At 40.7% G+C, this 17685-nt stretch overlaps 1 protein-coding gene and 1 long non-coding RNA gene across 5 annotated transcripts in view; one reads left to right on the forward strand and one right to left on the reverse strand.

The window, feature by feature from the left end:
* Positions 1 to 17685, forward strand: part of abr (ABR activator of RhoGEF and GTPase) — a 143148-nt gene that overhangs the window by 1548 nt on the left and 123915 nt on the right. Inside the window, exon 1 of one of the 2 annotated variants that reach the window (XM_030437413.1) lies at positions 870 to 1689. The exons of the other annotated variant lie outside the window; for it this stretch is intronic. Within the exon in view, the coding sequence (XP_030293273.1) occupies positions 870 to 1689 (820 nt within the window). Of the gene's footprint in view, positions 1 to 869; positions 1690 to 17685 lie in introns of those variants that run through there. 2 annotated transcript variants of the gene reach the window in all.
* LOC115593771 (uncharacterized) lies at positions 5381 to 9522 on the reverse strand. 3 transcript variants are annotated; one of them, XR_003986363.1, is made up of 6 exons: positions 9217 to 9522; positions 8072 to 8617; positions 7504 to 7681; positions 7201 to 7310; positions 6243 to 6410; positions 5381 to 5904 (listed from the first exon to the last, which is right to left on the reverse strand). It is a non-coding gene; the product is annotated as an uncharacterized LOC115593771 (long non-coding RNA). The 3 variants fall into 3 exon arrangements; XR_003986362.1 differs by having other exon boundaries at positions 6199 to 6410; XR_003986361.1 differs by lacking the exon at positions 5381 to 5904 and having other exon boundaries at positions 6178 to 6410; positions 9217 to 9521.

The raw sequence follows: 17685 nt of genomic DNA on the forward strand, positions 1-17685 counted from the left end.
CAATATTACTGCAGTAATGCATGGGCACATGTGATTCAAAAATGTAAATTGAAGTGCACTTTAAGGACGATTAGGCTTCGTCATTAGGCCTGCGAGTTATGGCTCATTTCAGTCACAAAAAGACTGAATAAACAACTTATAGGCTCTGCTGTATCAAACACAAGTAAAACCTATATTAATATGAGCATGTTGGTGTGGATTGATTCCTAAAAAAAACAATAAATGCTTCACCTGATCACGCAGATTGTAACAAGTTACATGACATAACTGTTGTAATATATCACTGAAATATTATTAGCGACACGTTATATTACTCCGTTACCGCTCAAAAGCATTTATTACTGTAACATCTCATACAGTAATATAACACTGATTGTAGGCAATGTATATAATTTGTTTAGGACAATTGTTTGGGAAAATTATACACTGAAACGAGCAAAATAAATGAAAGTCAAACACACAATCTTTAAATCTGGGATCGATGTGTGCTGCATCAATTTGCCTTTTTTCCACCTGCTTGATATTTTTCATGAAACAATATACACTGCACATTTGCCCGAGCAGCGCGTGAAGGCAGCATGCCTCAACACAGGAAGTCTCGAAACTTTTAAGCACTGTGGTAAAACTTGCCATCCGCTACTGACACACGCTCTGTGCACACGCACGTCTGCTGTTTGTGAGTGTGTGGGAGGCTGAAGATGGTCAGAAAGTGGCGCCGATAATAACGACAAACAGTTTATTCTTTGAACTCAGAGGAGGAGAGGAAGGTTCATAGACGCGTCGCCCGAACTGCCGAAGAAGACGCAGAACACATAGCTTGAACATTTCTCCCTGACTGTGGCGTACAAGACTCCGGTGTGAACATCGATATGTGGGAACAGGAGGAATTCGCAAAACACTGGAAAAATGAATTTCCCGACGGAGAAGTGCCCCGAATGGACTTGAACTCTGTAGAGGACATCGAGTCGGAGCTGGAGACGTGTAAAAGCAACCTGAAGAGGCTGCAGAAGGCTCTGGCGGAGGAGAAATTCAAGGTGATCTACCTGCAGACCACTGTGTCTCGACAGAGGAGAAACGACCCGGAAAGGTTTGAAGGCAAAGATGAAAACTTTAACGCGGACGCGTCTAGCTTTGGGAAGACGGCGAATATTAGGAAACCACAGCGGCGGGAGGATGAGAGCGACGGGCACAGGATGTCCAAGGTGTCTGACCCTGGAGGCGTGAGGCACCACGCGGCAGGTAGCACGGCGGGTGTCACGAGCTCCTTTGGCCGGGAGCGGAGCAGGTTCAGCGGCAAGACAGGTAAGCCTGTCCCCATCCCTGTCCCGCCAAGGAAACCCAGCTCTTACAGAGTGGAGCCGGCCCCGACCGTCATCCCTCAGCTGAATGACAGCGAGGTGGGCAGCGACAGAGAGTACGAGGATGCGGAGCTGAACGAGAATTTCGTCAGGAATAACTTGTTGGTGCCAAACGTCGTCGGCAGGGACAACCAGAGGACATCCGGCAGTTACCGGGACAACCGGCGGCCTTTCCGCCACAGCAGGGACTTTGACTCCGGCGATGACGGCAGGCTGTCCCCGTCCTTCCCGCAGATTCACCGCAGAGCCTCCCGCGGGTCCGGGTGCAGCACCCCGGACAGGAGGAGTGATGGGTACCTCAGCTCCGACCATGACGACTCCTCCTCCGCAGGTAATAATGTCACCACTATCGCTGCCATTATTGCTATTAATCTAGAAAAACGTGAAACGTAGATGATGCACAAAATTATTAATAGGCTACTTCAAAAAAACAAACTGAAACAAGATGACATTGAAGCAGAACACAACAGACTTGTGCTCAAACAGAACTAACACATGTAAATACAAGTGGGGCAAGGGCCTGGCGTTAGGGAACTAAATTAATATTGAGTGTAACAAAGGACAGTGCATAAGGGAACTAAACCATTTGTACATCGAACATTTGACAGTGTACATTTAATTTAATACAACATTGTTATCAATCAATACAAGCATTGCATTTGACCTTGATGTCCTCAGTGTCTCACATCCGGTCAATACTTTAGCAGTGTCCTGCAGCACACAGTGGTTTACAACTGATCAACAGTGTTATGTGATTTATTTATTTCTGGCTCCCCTTTTCTTTTTACCCTGACCATCCAGCTCCTCTATTTGGAGCGGACATCATGAAACAGAAAAGACTCTGCCTAAATTTGGCTCGAGATCAGGATTAATCTAAATGAAATTCTCAATCTGGTATAGTTTGGAATAATCTGGCAATTATGCTGCAACATAACATTTTTTTCAGTTGGGGGCTAAACAGGAAAATAAAGCAACTGCAGTACTGATGAATTAGTTATTTCCTCAGTGAACCTCTGCTTCAGCATCACATTTTTTATTTTAATTTTTTTTATCGTGTACATTAGTTGTTTACTACAGGCTGTGCCCATGGTGCCCTGTGTATGACGCTTGTACAGTATGCTAACAGAGAATTCAGATGCTGTTGCATTAGCCTATCAAGTAGTTTCCTTGTGTGAAATAGTCTACACTAAGTAGTCTCTCTCAGAGCTTGACCTTTTGGAACAGATGTCTCAGTTGTAGCTAAGTGGTTGTTATATAGTCTCAGTAGAGCTGCAGTATGGTTGGAGTTGGAGCCAAGGGAACTGAAGCATTGTGGACATTTTTGCTAAGTAACTCTCTGTATTAAATCACATTCAAAGTCTTTGAACCACTTTTACCCTCCTGATATGACAGCAGGCAGGTGCAGCTTGATGTCACATCCTGTGAGTTCAGCAACCAATTAACCACCAATATGTACATGCATACACATAAAGTATGACTGTACAAGTAGCACCAATGAATGTGATTTACAAAAGTAAATTGTCTGATAACTGTATCAGTAGTGTTGCAGCCCTAGTACCACAGTTGTCTTAGTGCTGTATATTTTGCATCTAGAAGGAGATATTAACATGTGTTTTTGTTATTTGAATGTGGATTCTTGCATCACCAACATGGTAGTCAATATAGTACATTTAGAATTTCACTGGTTTAACGCACAAGTCTGATCATCAGACGCAGGTTCAATATAGAAAAAAAGTGAATTAGGTTTCTCCTACTTTACTGAGTGGATGTAACTCTGTTTGCATTAAACCCAAAGACAAGATTTAGGCTCCAAGGTGGCCTATAGGAAATTTAACACCGACTAAAGACCAAAAAAAGGTGAAATCAGTTAGATTGGCTCTCTCCAAAGATCCTAAAGCTCATGTTTTATCTGTTCCCAAACCAAAGTGTGATTTCTTATGGTTTACAGAGGTAATGAGCTGCACTGTTTCTTACTAGCATGGTCTAACTTCCTTGAATCTTGTCGTGACTGTGCCAGGTTTCCAGGCAACCACAGAGACTTCAGGAAGTTACTGCTTGTCATGAGCAAGAAATAGTCTGGCACATTACTCACAGTTACACTGCATGTGTCTATTATACAGTATATGAATGAAACAAACAATATATTTCACATTAATTCGTAATCTTGAGAGGAAGTTTTGGTTGCCTTTGGACAGACTCAAGTTAGCCATTTCTCCCCTGTCTCAAGTCTTTGTGCTGAGCTAAGCTAACTGTCTCCTGTCTCCTGACTGGGAGCAGTATCTATGAATCCTCTCATCTAACTCTCAGTAATAAAAAGCCAATTAGTATATATCCTAAATGTCAAACTATTTCTTTCAGGTGTCAGTTCATTGCAAGTACTCACATTGATATTGAACAAAAACCAAAGCACTCACCAATGATTTGTTAGTTGTCATAGTGTCTGGAACATGTAGGGTTGATATCTAATGCACCACAAAATCTGTTAACCTCAAAGCCTTTGACAAGAAGCAATATATGAGTTAAAGTGGTAAAATAAAGGGCTAATACAGGAAGAAAGATTAACACAAATGCTGTAGCATTGCTTCAAGACTTCCTCATGAAAGTGTGGCAATATTCACTGAGATTGTCTGCAAGTCATGAGTCAACAGTCAGTAAGTTCACCACTAGAATAGATTGAGGAAGGCCTTTTGAGCAGACAAAACGTTAGTTTGTGACACATCTTTGTGATCCTGTCTGTTCCGCCCGATAATATTTGGGGATTATGTGTGCCTTACTACTAATTGTTAGCTCATGGTTTCATTTTGATGATGGCATTTAATGATAACTTCAGTGATTTGCTGGATATTATGTAGTCTGAATTATATTAAAGGATTTGAGGAAATTACTAGTTTTACTGTTTGTAGTGACAACCCCAAAGTATAGAAAGTATTATCAGGATGAGGCCTTCAGGTCCAGTGCTCCTCAAAGCAACATTCAGGCTCAAGTGCCAGGATGACTGGCACAAAAGCTTTTTCTTTATTAAATGAGGAAGGCACTCTGCCTCTGTTTGATATGATGTTGAAATAATTTTATGCAAAAGTGGAAAATCTTATAGAATGCTGTCATTGAAAAATGCCCCCTTTGTTGAAATGTTGTACTTTATCAAGGAGACATGAACGTGTGGGAAACAGCTCTGGAAGAAAATCGTTGGATGTGACTCGATGTGAAAGCGAAAACTGGATGAACTCTGTTTTCTGATCATGACACACCGTTTCTCTTCCATCGTGGTGGGTTCCGGGGTGTATTTTCCCCTAAACTTGTGGGTCACTAAGGATAAGCACTTGACTCCTAATCTATTCCATCATTGTTGTCTGACAGGATATTGATGTTGTGCTCCGGAATAATTGGTGGTTGTGTAATAAAACAATGGAGGGTATGTGAAGCTGTGGGAAGACATTTTCAGTAGCCTCTGCCCACTTGGCTATGAGGTCAAGTTTTTTAATTGAAGAAACAGCAGTCACCTGGCCCCTGGCCGCTTGGCATTATGGGATAAATTCCTCTTTTACTCCCACATGCACTCACACACCAGCAGTGGGCTCATGCCTGGGGTCTTGCTCATCATGATGCCTTTGTGAAATTTGCTGGGAAGAGGTCCTCCTTTTGTCATGTGCGTCTGAAGCCATAGGTTTGGCCTCTCTGTATGGTTCCTGATTCACCTCTGATTCACAGCACAGTGTTTGTTCAAACCTGGAGTCAATCCACTGTTATTTTAAGGCTGTTAACCCAAGCTTTTTGTCTTTTGATTATTCTGTCTCACTGAGCCAAGGCCGTGAAATTGAAAAATTGTTACCTCAGTCTGGACATGCTGGTATGCAGCAGACATCTATTTGGAATGATGGATAAACTCCAGCTATCTACTATGCAATTATTTAAAGCATTTTTGATGGAGAAATATTTGTTTTTGAGTGCAAGAGCAAGATTAAGGTAGAATGAGGGAGTAAGTGTTACGTCTTATCTATTTTAAGCCCACAACATCTTTGATCTGCACACTAAAAAATGTTTTTATTTCTGCATGGCTGACAGTAAAGTCTGATGACTCACTGCTTAGTCTGTGATAAAGTTTCAGTTGCCGCAGCAAATGTGATAACTTAATAAATTCATTGGGTCAATTCAAGTTAGAGCTGTTCTTAAGTCACTCTGCTTGTTGTAAAGTCACTTCGCCAACAGGATGGATCATCTGAGAGCAGTTCCTCTCACCTATACCACACTTCTCTCTCAACCATGTGGTTGCTCAGAAAATAGCCAGGCCAGAAAAAAAAACCTTTTCTGCTCACAAAGTTCAGCACAGGTCACTTGCATTCAAACATGTAGCAGTTTTAAAAGCTAAGTATTTAAAAATGATATTTGTCTGATACAGTAATTATTTTAAAAACCTTGTGGGCAACATGTTGTTCAGATGAGTCATCTCATAAATGTAACACTTACAGGAGTTATACTGTGTTAACAAGTATTCCTATTGTCAACCGTGGACCTGTCATTTTGGAACTGAAGTTGTTGGAATGTAGACCTGTCAAAACATACAATTAGGGATCAACATATTTAATGTTGGCACTGCAGTGTACAGACCGTATTTGGATAATCCTATAGGACCCACAGTGTAAATGCATTGCAGATTATTGTTGTTTGCAAGGTAAAATAAAGATTATTCATAATGTTCCAAGTATTAGGGCTGAGACTTAAATGTTTATATTAGCAGCATTTCTGAAACCCACAGGTACATTCGAATTTGCACGTGTCATAGGCTACGTACTGTATTGACATTTCCACAAAACACGTCATATCACCTTCACATGTTTATTACCTGACAATCATGTCAGGAGGTGGAGGGTACAGTGGTATAGTTACAGGGGAGGATGCTGCCCAGCTGGTGTTCGCAGTTCGAGTCTGCATTCATTCATCAACATTCGGAAGTGGTTAGTCTTTGACGAAGAACCCCAGTGTTTCAACATCTGTAAACATGACACCACTGGCTGGTTTTAAGGAGACCTCAGGACAAATTCCAGCCACGTTGACCTGTCGACCATAACAGGTATTTAAAGAAAATACATGCTATTTGCCTCATCCTTACCAATTGGTTTTTGTCCCTAACCAGAGCATAAGCACAGCTTTGTGACTGGAGGAAAATTGAAAATTGAACCTAACGAAATGTAAAGTTTCAACATAATTTTTCTAGCCAAGTTTTCTGTGGTTTTGCAGAAAGGTACTGTGCCATTTATTCTGAGGATTGGGTTTTTCCCATAACCCAAAGTGACAGCTACAAATTCTTCTTTTGTCAAACATTCCAAATCCCAAAGACTCTTCATTTGCTGTCATAAACGACAAATAAAAGCAGCAAATTCTCACATCTAACAAGCTGTAACCAGCAGATGGTTGAAAGTTTAACTTGAAAAATGACCGAAAGGATTAATAGATTATCAAAATAGTTTGCAATTACTTTTCTTTCCTTTGGCTCACGATTATTTAACTGAAATCGATGCAGCTCTACTTTCTTTTTCCCAGGAATTGTTTCATAAGTGTAGGGAATAAGCTTCCATTAAAAAAAAAATTACCGGTTTCTCAATAGTGCTTTTTCGTAAAATGAACTACTGCTGTTTGTAATGAATACGCCTGTAACACTAGACAGGCTTGGCAGCACATGTCATCCTGCTTACAGATTCAGTTTTTGTATCTTTTTGTATTGTGGACATTAGAGAAAAAGGAACACGCTGATTATTTTTCAGAATCCGTTGCATTGTTGCTGCAGATGTGTAGAAATGAGAAGAAGAGTTCAGCCAACACATGTTCAGAAAACTGGAGAACAAACCTGTTTCTGTCACTCTGCTAGACGGTTGTTGGATATGACACACATATTTCTCCTTCCCCTGGGTTGGCTCTTTCCTTCCCTCAGATAAGCAAGGCTTGTCCAGGCTCGTCCTGAATTGCATGTGTGGGGAACTATGAGTCTGACATATTATTTCCATGTTACACACTCTATGGTATAAATGGCAAATCAGACTCTTCAATGTGTTTGTGCTTTTCTCTAAAACCTGGGCCTCAGTCTATACCACATCTATGCACCTCTGGTTTGTATATATTGTTGGACAATTTGAAAGCTGAAATTGCTTACCTAGAAGTGAAGGCTTGACCCTATGGCAGACTGCCCTGTAGGATCCAAACCATCGCCACAAACCAGGGTAAATCTCTCCCAAAACACTGGCTCATGTGTGGTTTTTCTGAGGCAACACTGCTGTAGGGCTCGAGCAGACATATGGCTGCTCCTTTGGTATGTCGGCCCCCGATTGCTTCTTTTAGGAGGCACATAAACATAAAGGGAAACACAGGGATTACAACAGCAACCTGATTATACTAATCCTTTGCTGAAACTATGTATTGGGCAAAATGTTGAGATTTGCTTCTTTTTTTATTTTCAAACAGCGATAAAGCAGCCAAATAACTGGTATACTGCCTGTTCTCCGTGACTGGAAATATAACTCCTTTTATGTTTAAGTCAGTCGTTCTTGAATATTATATGACTAGTGCCAGTCCTGTTTAACATCTACACCTATACCCCCGAGGAAGTTTTTTTGCATTCTTCAAATCTAAAATCTCCTCAAAGTGACTTCAATCAAAGAATCAATGGCTTTAAGTCTTCCAAACTAAAAACCTATTTATGGACTGACTTGTCCCTGTGTTACCTTGGTGATGAATGTGTCGTTGTGGCTGTGCAGGCAGGCAGACAGGATGTATCTGTGATTGAGGAGGAGGAGGAGGTGTTGGTTTTTGCAGCATCATTGCTCGTTCAGTTGGTGGATGCGGGAGTCGTGTGTGTGTGCGGAAACCTTGACCATAGTTCTATACCTGAGGTGTGAAATGCAAGGCTAGGACCTGCAGTGCAAATAAGAGCGCTTCAGTGTTGTCTGGTGCAAGCTTATCTATATGTGCATCTCGCACAGCATGTACACACAAATCAAAAGGTCTAAGATGTGTTTCTCACAGTTTGTTACGTGTAATCCCATTTCCTCCATTTTCTCTGAATCACTTGTGACTGTTCTGTTTGTCATAGAAGTCTCCCATAACAAACATCTAGGGAATTTAACAGAAGTGTGGTTACTTTTCATCACAGCTGGAATTCCCAGGTTCAAATAACGCCTATTGTAGTTGCCTCATATAAAATCCTCCGATAATGTGATGTGTTCCTGTAGTCTGCTGACGTCAGTAGCCACAATCGTGCACTTCTGAAACTGAGAAATGAAAACGGTTGAGATGCCAGACCGGATGCACAACGTAAAATTTTACAATGATCCATGACATAATGTGACAGATTAAAAGTGATACCTAGTGAACATTTGGATTAATTTATTTGTTTCTGGCAGTGTCATTTTGGTAGTTGCACCTCATATGATTTCCCCCTAGCTGACTGTTAAAGGGACCTTGGCACACTTTCCTTTGTGCCTCTACTCCTACAATCAACAAAGGCGTGGACCTCCCAGGGATTTATGATTAGGGACATGGCTATGCTGGGAAGGTTTTCACATTAACAGACACAGTCAGAGGTTTCAGGCTGCGATGGCAGTCATCTAGAAACAAATCTCTGCCTTCTGTCCACCAACAAAAGCCCTGCAACTGTTCCCATCTCCCTTGAGTCAGGGCCGAGCTGGACTACACGTCACCCACCCTCCCAACCCATCTTATAAACAAAGACCAGTTATCTCACTGACATGTTTCTTTCAAATTATGCCTGGGAGCTAGGTTTTTACACAGGGAAATACAGAAGTACAAGAAATGCAAACTCATTCTCGATGTGAATTCTCTAAAGTTTAAATCAAGTTGAGATGAGCACCTGCAAAATAAAGGAGCGGCCGAGGTTGGTGGTTTTTCTGTCAGTTCACTGATTCTTACATCACTGCTAAATGAACCGAACACCTGTGAGTCCTAGATGAAAGTGACATCAATACATTTATCCCACATTTGTTGATTTGGAAATGGAGGAAAAGTGCATTATCTTCCAGACTAATATGGAGAGAATATGTAAAAAAAAGCTTACATTTAGCTGAATTACAATAGCACAGTATAAATGCAGATTGAATGGAGACACAAACAGCTCAGCTCCTTCTTTATTATTGACATTTAGAAAAATGTCCTCCTAATCTGACATCAAAGAAAACACCAGGTCAGTTCTGATTGGCTAGCTGCTCTGGCTGCTATGGAGACCCCAGTGTGGTTTGTGTGTGTGTGTGTGTGTGTGGTAAGAATCTGGAAAGTGTGTGTGTGTGTGTGTGTGTGTGTGTGTGTGCGTGCTGCAGTGCATATGGGCCCACAGAGCCCTGCATTCTTCTCTGACACCCAGTCAGTGGGTGTGCATGGCCACATATATCAGTTGACTTCTCCCCCATGATTTTGCAGCTACTCCCACTCTGGTTGGAGGGTAGGTGGTCGTTTAATCAAGCCTCCCTAAACTGTCGAGGTTGATGGTTTCACTTGAGGTACTATGGAACCCCAGAGGGTTCCGTATTGCATAAATAAAAATGACATTTTAAGTGAATAATTATTGTGTAAAATGTAGAAATGATTTGTTTGTTGAGGAAATGACTAAATGATATAAAGAAATGCCTTAGCTTAACAAAGCTACACATGCTAGCTACCTAGACTAGCTAGGCTGGCATGTGAGCTTTGATTAGTATTATATTACTCAGTATCAAAGCAAAGAGACAGTGTTAGCATTGTTAGCCAGCTCCTGTTGGCTAGAGCGACCACAGAGAAATACAGTTTTTGTTTTCTCTTAACAGAGGTATGTGCCGCATGATTTGATTTGAGTTAAATTTGAATTAAGCAGCTAATGTTAGCTGCTGCCATTAATGCTGTATCTCAACTAAAAGGTGAGCGCACCCTCTGACAGCGCTACCGCCCGACGCGTGTGGACTGTGAATCAATAATCAGAACATAACTGACCACTAATTACTTTGAGGGATTTTTCACCTGTTTTCCATTTTATATTTATATACATTACAGAGACTTCTTCTGACTTCAGCGTACATTATTTAATACCGGCCGCAGCAGGCCACATAATTGTGAAGGAACAACTTCCTTAATTTAAATTTAAATTTGTTTTTTTCTCTCATTAATTCATTTGTTATTTTATTTTGATAAGATACATTTAATTTTACTTATTTATTTTAATGGTGAGGTTCTCGATAAGCCCTCCCAGGGTTTCAAACCTCTCCAGCACTGATTCATTGTAGTTTTTATGTGATATACTCTTTGTTTGTAATGTTTTATTAAAGTGCAAACAATAAACAAACAAACACATAGGCCAATGTACAGTCATTGTCACAGCGCCACATGTTGGATGCAGGAAAAGACATTTAACCCCTTCCTTCACTGTCTGAAACACGGACAGTTAAGAGATGTGTACACAATAATCAGGCAATGGGGCCGGGTACTCGGCACGCCCCGAGAGCAGCATGGCCCGACGCACGTGGACTGTGAGGGCCCGTTCATCAATTCTTGCAGCTTTAATTTTATATTAATTTTATAGTAATTAATTCTCAGAATTGAGCACAACTTCACATGTGGCACTGCGAGTCAGCAAGATTATTATTCATGCTTTAATTAATGCAACAACAATGTTGCATGAAACTTCTGTTCTGAAAGTATAAGTCCAATACTGTATTAACCTAATTAACCAGGGCTGAGACCTGTGTAATGAAATGATAATGAATGCGATCAGTAGCAATATTATAGTAAATATGCCATAGCTTGTCCTACTTTACAAAGAGGAGGAAGTCTAAATGGTATGTAGGTGTTGGTGAGAAACATTTGCACATGGCTAGTTTCCTGCCTTTTACAAACAATTTAAGTGTTGTCATGTTTGATATTGTATATGTTGTAATTTTGGCTGATCGCTTGTTATAAAAGGGAGCTGAATGCTATTTTTGGTGAGAGGGAGGCATATACTTCAGTGGTCAACATCTGCTGTCTCAGACTTATAAGGACAGAAAACATGTCCTGGTAAGGACAAACACAACATGTGTATTAGCATTACTGATGTTGACATTTGATAATCACCAGTCCCTAGAGTGCTTAGTGTAACAAAAGAAGGGAGGGCAAACCATAGATTGCTCTGATGGTTATGTTTTAAATTAGTTTAAAGGCCAGAAAAAGTAATTCACAGCACAAAGCACAAACAAGTCCATCAAACCCTGCCAAAATGTTAAGCAACTAAATGTCTGCCAAACATGTTGTGATAGCAGTCTTAGTCTTTTTTTTTGTCTGTGAATGTTAAGCTGCTGGTGTGTGAAGTTCTCATGGTGACAGTGTTAGCGTGTCAGATGGCTGCCACAGAAAAACAGTTTTCATGGACTGTCTTGGACCATCACCTCTAAGGAGACTTGGCTCAGACTTGAAGCTTTCATCACTGTCACAGCAGGAGTTGTTGACTTCTTTTTTACCCTGAACACAAGGTTATTCTTTCTTAGCTCGACAAGGTACCATCTCTTGCCAGTGCTTGTCACGCATCCGTGGTGTGTCCTCCTCAAGAAAGTTATATTTGCTGTCGGTTGCACACTGGGGAATTAATAAATAACAGGCTTTCACTGAAGCATAGCGGCTTCAGAACACCTGTGCATCAGACACGAAGACATTCTCAGTTCTCTGTCCCAGTGATCGTTGGTTGACTTGCGGACATCCTTTTCTACGCTCATCACTTTCACTTCCTTTATTTGCATGTTGAAATGGACAGATATACAGATGTTTGAAGTTTTACACAACTATCATAATGTTAACCACTTGTTTCTCTACTCATGCCACAACATCATAATAAAACAGTTAATAATAAGAGTGTATTATGTACATGTGGATGGGAAAGCTTACTTCTTATCTGACCAAGTCCAGCCCATATAAGAGCAAGAAAAGAAGTGTTTGAGAATCGGGTCACATGAGCTCCTGATGTGGGTATTGAATGTCATTGTGGAAACACTAGCTACAATGAGCCTGCAGGTCTAGGATGAGTTTAGCATAGTGTTGTGCTTAGGAGGGGATCTCTCCAGGAGAAAGTTGTGTCCTCCTTCTGTTGAATTTTGAGCTGTTTGCAAAGTATTGATGAAGTCTCTGTAGGCCCAGACGCTGTTTGTTGGCACACAAATAATCATAATTGCTTTTTACCCAGAAAGTCTTGGCAAATGAACTGAGCGCAATGCAACACAGTGCTGTTTACTCTCAGGATTACATTTTAGGCTAGGCTACTTCTGCAACTTTCCCAAACACTGCCTTCATTTTATTAGATACCATTTTGGTAGCATGTCATGGATCACTTTTAATTCTGATGTCTTCTGCCCTGATAAGATGCTGTGTTGGTTTTCCTCTTGGTGTCACGGGTGTTGATTTGTTCTGCTACAGTGGTGAGGTGCGTCATATCGTGTGAGAAAGTGATGTTTATGCGCTTAAGGGGGTAAGGACCTATAGAATGACATTTCTGAGGAAATGTAATGAAATCAGTGGGAAAATCCATAATATCAAACTGTATTTTTGCATAAAGGAAAGTTGCTTGTGTTTATCTTCCAAGACGACATCAAAGAGGGTTGAAATTTGTGACGTAAGGTTGTCACAATACCAGAATTCTAAACTTACCTCTTTCAATACATGGCAAAAATGTTTTAGATGCCTTTATACAGTCCTGGTAGAGAAAGTCACTGAACACACACTAACACATTTGTAGTAATGTGTATGTCTGTGCAGCCTTGGGTTGAAAATCTAATACATCTGTTTTTTTCTTTTATAGTTTTAGCACTTTCTATTCTATCAAATTCAGATATTGCCTGTTTAGACTTGTGATATTGAAAAGCATAGTATCAAAACTTTTGATAATCTCAGTTTGACAACTGACTGTTTTGCAGAGGTGGTTTAACCGAGCTCTCTGGTTCAGAGAAATAGTTGCTGCTTATGCCGCCACAATGCAGCTTTCACTCTGTTTCACAGTGAGTGTTCCTCTCATGTGTCAGTGAGTGTGTGTATGCTGTATCCTACAGTTAAACTGAATTGGGGGATGTGCCAAACAACACTTCTGCAGCTCCAGCGTTGAGCTCGCTCTCCTGTGCCAAATTTTATCTGGAGCCGTATTTATAGAAAATTTTATCTCCTCTAATGATTAAAACTCAGCTGAGGGTCTTGATTTGGCTTTGAGTATTTGGGCATTACTTTGTGAAAGTTTATCCAAACTGTTGATGACTTCTCATACCTTTTAGAGAGTGCTGTTGTTGTTTAATGTCATCCCTACACCACTGGACCTGTCACTGTAACAGGATATAAGAGTAAAGGTTACGCCAAAAGTAAATAGGCGTACTTATGTGAAAATTATTAGTGAGTGGTCACCCTAATGTGATGGGATTGTGGGATATTGGAGAGCTGGACACAGCACCCCCTTGTGGACATCTGTAATGATGACAGTTCTGCTGTGATGTGTTTTACTCATTCTGTAGTGTCAAAGTGTTTGCCTGTTTTTCACATTTTCAGTGGAATATCCAGATTGTGTGGTAATAATTTTATTTTGTTGAGTAGGTTGAACTTGCTTCCCATACATTAATCATTTGTCAATCATTAGACATTTGTGTGTAGTATTACACCGTGTCCGCTCTACACAGGAGGCGTAGTTCAAGCAGCACATTAGCAGAGCAGCAAAAGCTTCAGTCCTCCATGTGTGTCTACACAGGATACATTCAGGCACAGTATTGCCCATGTAGGTCAAGTTTAACCCCCCCCCCCGTGACTCTGGCTATTGGTTTTTATACGACTGTTTTGAAGCCTCAACCTTCTTGGTTTTTTGAGGATTGGATATGACTAAGTACTGGAGGACATGCTGTGATGAAAATAACATGGTAGCCCCGCCCTAAAACATACCCTGATTCATCATCTATTTCCCTCTAAATTGGAGCATAAATGACAAAAATTATCTTCATACTATATTGAAGAAGACTTGAAACTAGCGATTGACACTATAACTCATCAGGAAACTGTTTACTAAGGGTATTAATTCAAGTGGTAAGTAGAGACATTTTCTCATAAGCTTATATGAAATTGGTATTCTTTTTGAAACCAGTGGAGTCGAAATAAAAATTTACAAAAGGACGCCTGTGTATCAAACTTGAGGTTTTGGGTTTATAGAAGTGGACATTAAAGAGGCAGGGGACATCCCCAACAAAGATACTGAGTTGAATTGTCGAAAATGTAGCATCCAGCATCTTTAGGGGTTGACTTGCTTTTATTTTGAGTACTCTTCTTTTAATCTGTCTCTTTTGAGTTCCCCTCGTAAGTTACTGTTTTAAGTATCAGTTTAGAATAAGTAGTTAAAGCTATAAGTTATGAAATTGTGTTAAATTATTGTTTAGTATCCCACCATGACTACAGTTTTTCCTCGACTTCAACTGTCAATGGGAAGTCTACAGAACATCAACAGGCTAATGCTTCTGTTATTGGAAATACCAAATTTGTTTGACATAGATATGTTTACCCCTTGTGTTACAAGAAGTAGATGAGTCAATGTCTACCTCTCAAGCAGAGGACTTACATTGTCTTTCAAGTATTAAACACAATTTTGCCAATTTGTTCAACTTACCTTTTTCACTCTGGAATACCAAATGACCCATACCAAAATTGACTTTCATCCATTTAATGAGTAAATGCCTACTGTAAAGTTTGTTGAACTAATAGGGCAGTCCTGCAAAAGGCTAATTTCCTGTAATAATGGACTTCTCTAATTCATGTGCAGAATCCTTCCCCATAATTTCCTTGTCTAGTCTTCTAACATCCCTGTCCACTTCACACACTTGAACATGCCAACATGTGCTGGCAGAAACTAAACACTAGAGTGCAGTAGGTATTTATTTAGACATCAGTACCTTCGCTGCTCCCTCCTTTTTCAACCTCATTAGTGGACTATGTGATCGTGTGTGTGTTTGTCTGTGCCGTTTATTGTCAGGCATCTGTGGAAATCAGTCCTTAGAAATCAGTTTGTTGAGTGGAAACAAACACACACTGTTTGCTGGGTTGGATTTAACATATCAGACAAGTTACTTGGTCAAGTGTGGCTGTGAAAGATGAAAAATGAAGCTTGTCTTACAAGAAATAAGCACTAATGATGAGCTAACTGTATAAATAACATATGAGATGTTGTACAGTGTGTGCACGTTTGGGCATGTGTGGACGTTTGTGTGTGTATGTGTGTGTGTGTGCGTGCAGGGCAGTCCTGCTTATCTGGTGTCTGTCCAATCACAGCATGATTCTGATGATTTCCACATTGACCTCAATAGATCAAAGTGAATTCAGCTGGCATGGGATGAATCCTCTCTTGCTCTTTCACTCTCTCTCTCTCTCTCATTCATACACATACTTCCCTCCATCCCTTTGCCCCCTCCTCTATCTTTCTCCTTGACAAGAACAGGCATAGGATTGTATTTAAGGGAGCTCTATCTTATCATAAATCAGTGGCAGGTTTAATATAGAAACTGCAGACACACGCAGATATGTCACAGTGGTCGGCTAGACAGGGTCGTCACACATAATTGGATGTTGAAGGAGTTACGGGGGGAGATCCAGGGCAAATGAGGTGAGAGGGGATCTGGCCTGCCAGAGCACATGTTGTGATGCTCACACCAGACACAAGCTCTCCTAGTTTTCTTCTGTTTGCTGTAGCTTTTTCATTCAGATGGAATAGGTTAATGGTCATTGAGAGGTGTAAACAATTGAGGTTGTGTAAAGAATATTCTTTATCCTCCACACATATGAGAAGACGGAGACTCACTATAGTAAGTGTTGGATAAACTCCTCGTGTATTCTGAAAGTAGAATTGATGTTGAAATAATACAGAGACGGTGGACAAAATACTCATTTGTGCACTTGAGATAATCACAACCCATGGGGCTCGTCACATCATTTCACTTAAAAAGAAAGAAACTGGCACACAATAACAAACAATAAAAAATCTGCCCCAGATGATTTCAGACATTTCCATTTAACAAGCAGACATTCATCACTAGTGCACTCTGGGCTTGTTAATAATGCATAGTCATTGCACGTCCCCGCTGCCATCTCCCCCAACCCCCCAAAACAAAGGGATGTGTCTGAAAAACATACAGCCATAGAGTCATCCATCTCCGAGGTGTGTGTCTTTGGATGCTGACATTTTCTCAGAATTCTAAAAGTCACATTTTTAACAGTCCATGTTAATTTATCTTTCCAGCAATGTGTTAATTTCTTCCCCTCTCTTTGCCAAGATGAATTGTATTTATCTTAAATGATTTGTGTTTTTGTGAATTCATCTTCACTCCAGCGCTTCATTAGGCTTTCTTGGAACCACTCACATGGAAATACAGCTGTCTACTTCCTGTGTGTGGGACTGCACTCTCTCTCACTCTCACATGCATACACTCACAAGCTAGTGCTGGACCACTGTTTAAAGTGGGCGGATGGAGAGTGTGTTTAAAGCGGACTCAGGTTGTTAAAAAACAGCTTTTAACATTTCCACTTTACTTTATTCTCATCCGCCAGCTTAGTGTTCCAAGCAGATAGGGGAAAATGGGGCAGACTGGCACATACACATACTTACTGCCACCTCTCTGTGGGTGCTGCCCTGAAGAGATGGAGGGCGGTGAATGGAAAATTAGTGCTATCAACATACCCCCCCCCCCCCGTCCACAATGAAGCTCCAGGCAGTGGGGCTGGGGTCGAAATGTTGGAGAAGAGTAAAAGGGCTACATGTGGGTGGGGTTGGTGGAGTGGGGGTTGAGGCAGGGGTATCTGGGTAGAACAGAGAGCATGGAGGGGTGGGAGAATGGTGGGTGGCAGTTTGATTGGCTGGTGGGCCACTATGCTGCCTAATTGTATACACAAATGCGCACGCACACACACACACACACACACACACACACAGTTACAGTCACACTCATGCCGGCCTGGTGATGACCATCTTCCTCCAGACTATATGACAGGAAATCTTATTCTTATCATTTGAAATTTCAAGAAGCTTACTACATTTTTCTGAATATAATGCCTTGAAAGTCATTAGTCTGAAATGTGGGCAGTTACATACCAAAAACATTTCTTATAATTTCACTTATCTAATTTTTAAATTATTTTTGTCCAAATGATTCAAGGCCTTCTGCATCAAAGTCGACATTTGTGATGATTTGTTTTTTTTTTTACATATACTTTCACTTACTTGTTAGCAAAGTTTAGACTCATACAAAAAACATATTTCTACATAAAACCTACCATCTGCACAGGAACACATACAGTATATACTCTACCTTTATAAGGGCCT

This window comes from Sparus aurata, chromosome 13, assembly GCF_900880675.1.
Source record: "Sparus aurata chromosome 13, fSpaAur1.1, whole genome shotgun sequence".
Classification (NCBI taxonomy): domain Eukaryota; kingdom Metazoa; phylum Chordata; class Actinopteri; order Spariformes; family Sparidae; genus Sparus; species Sparus aurata.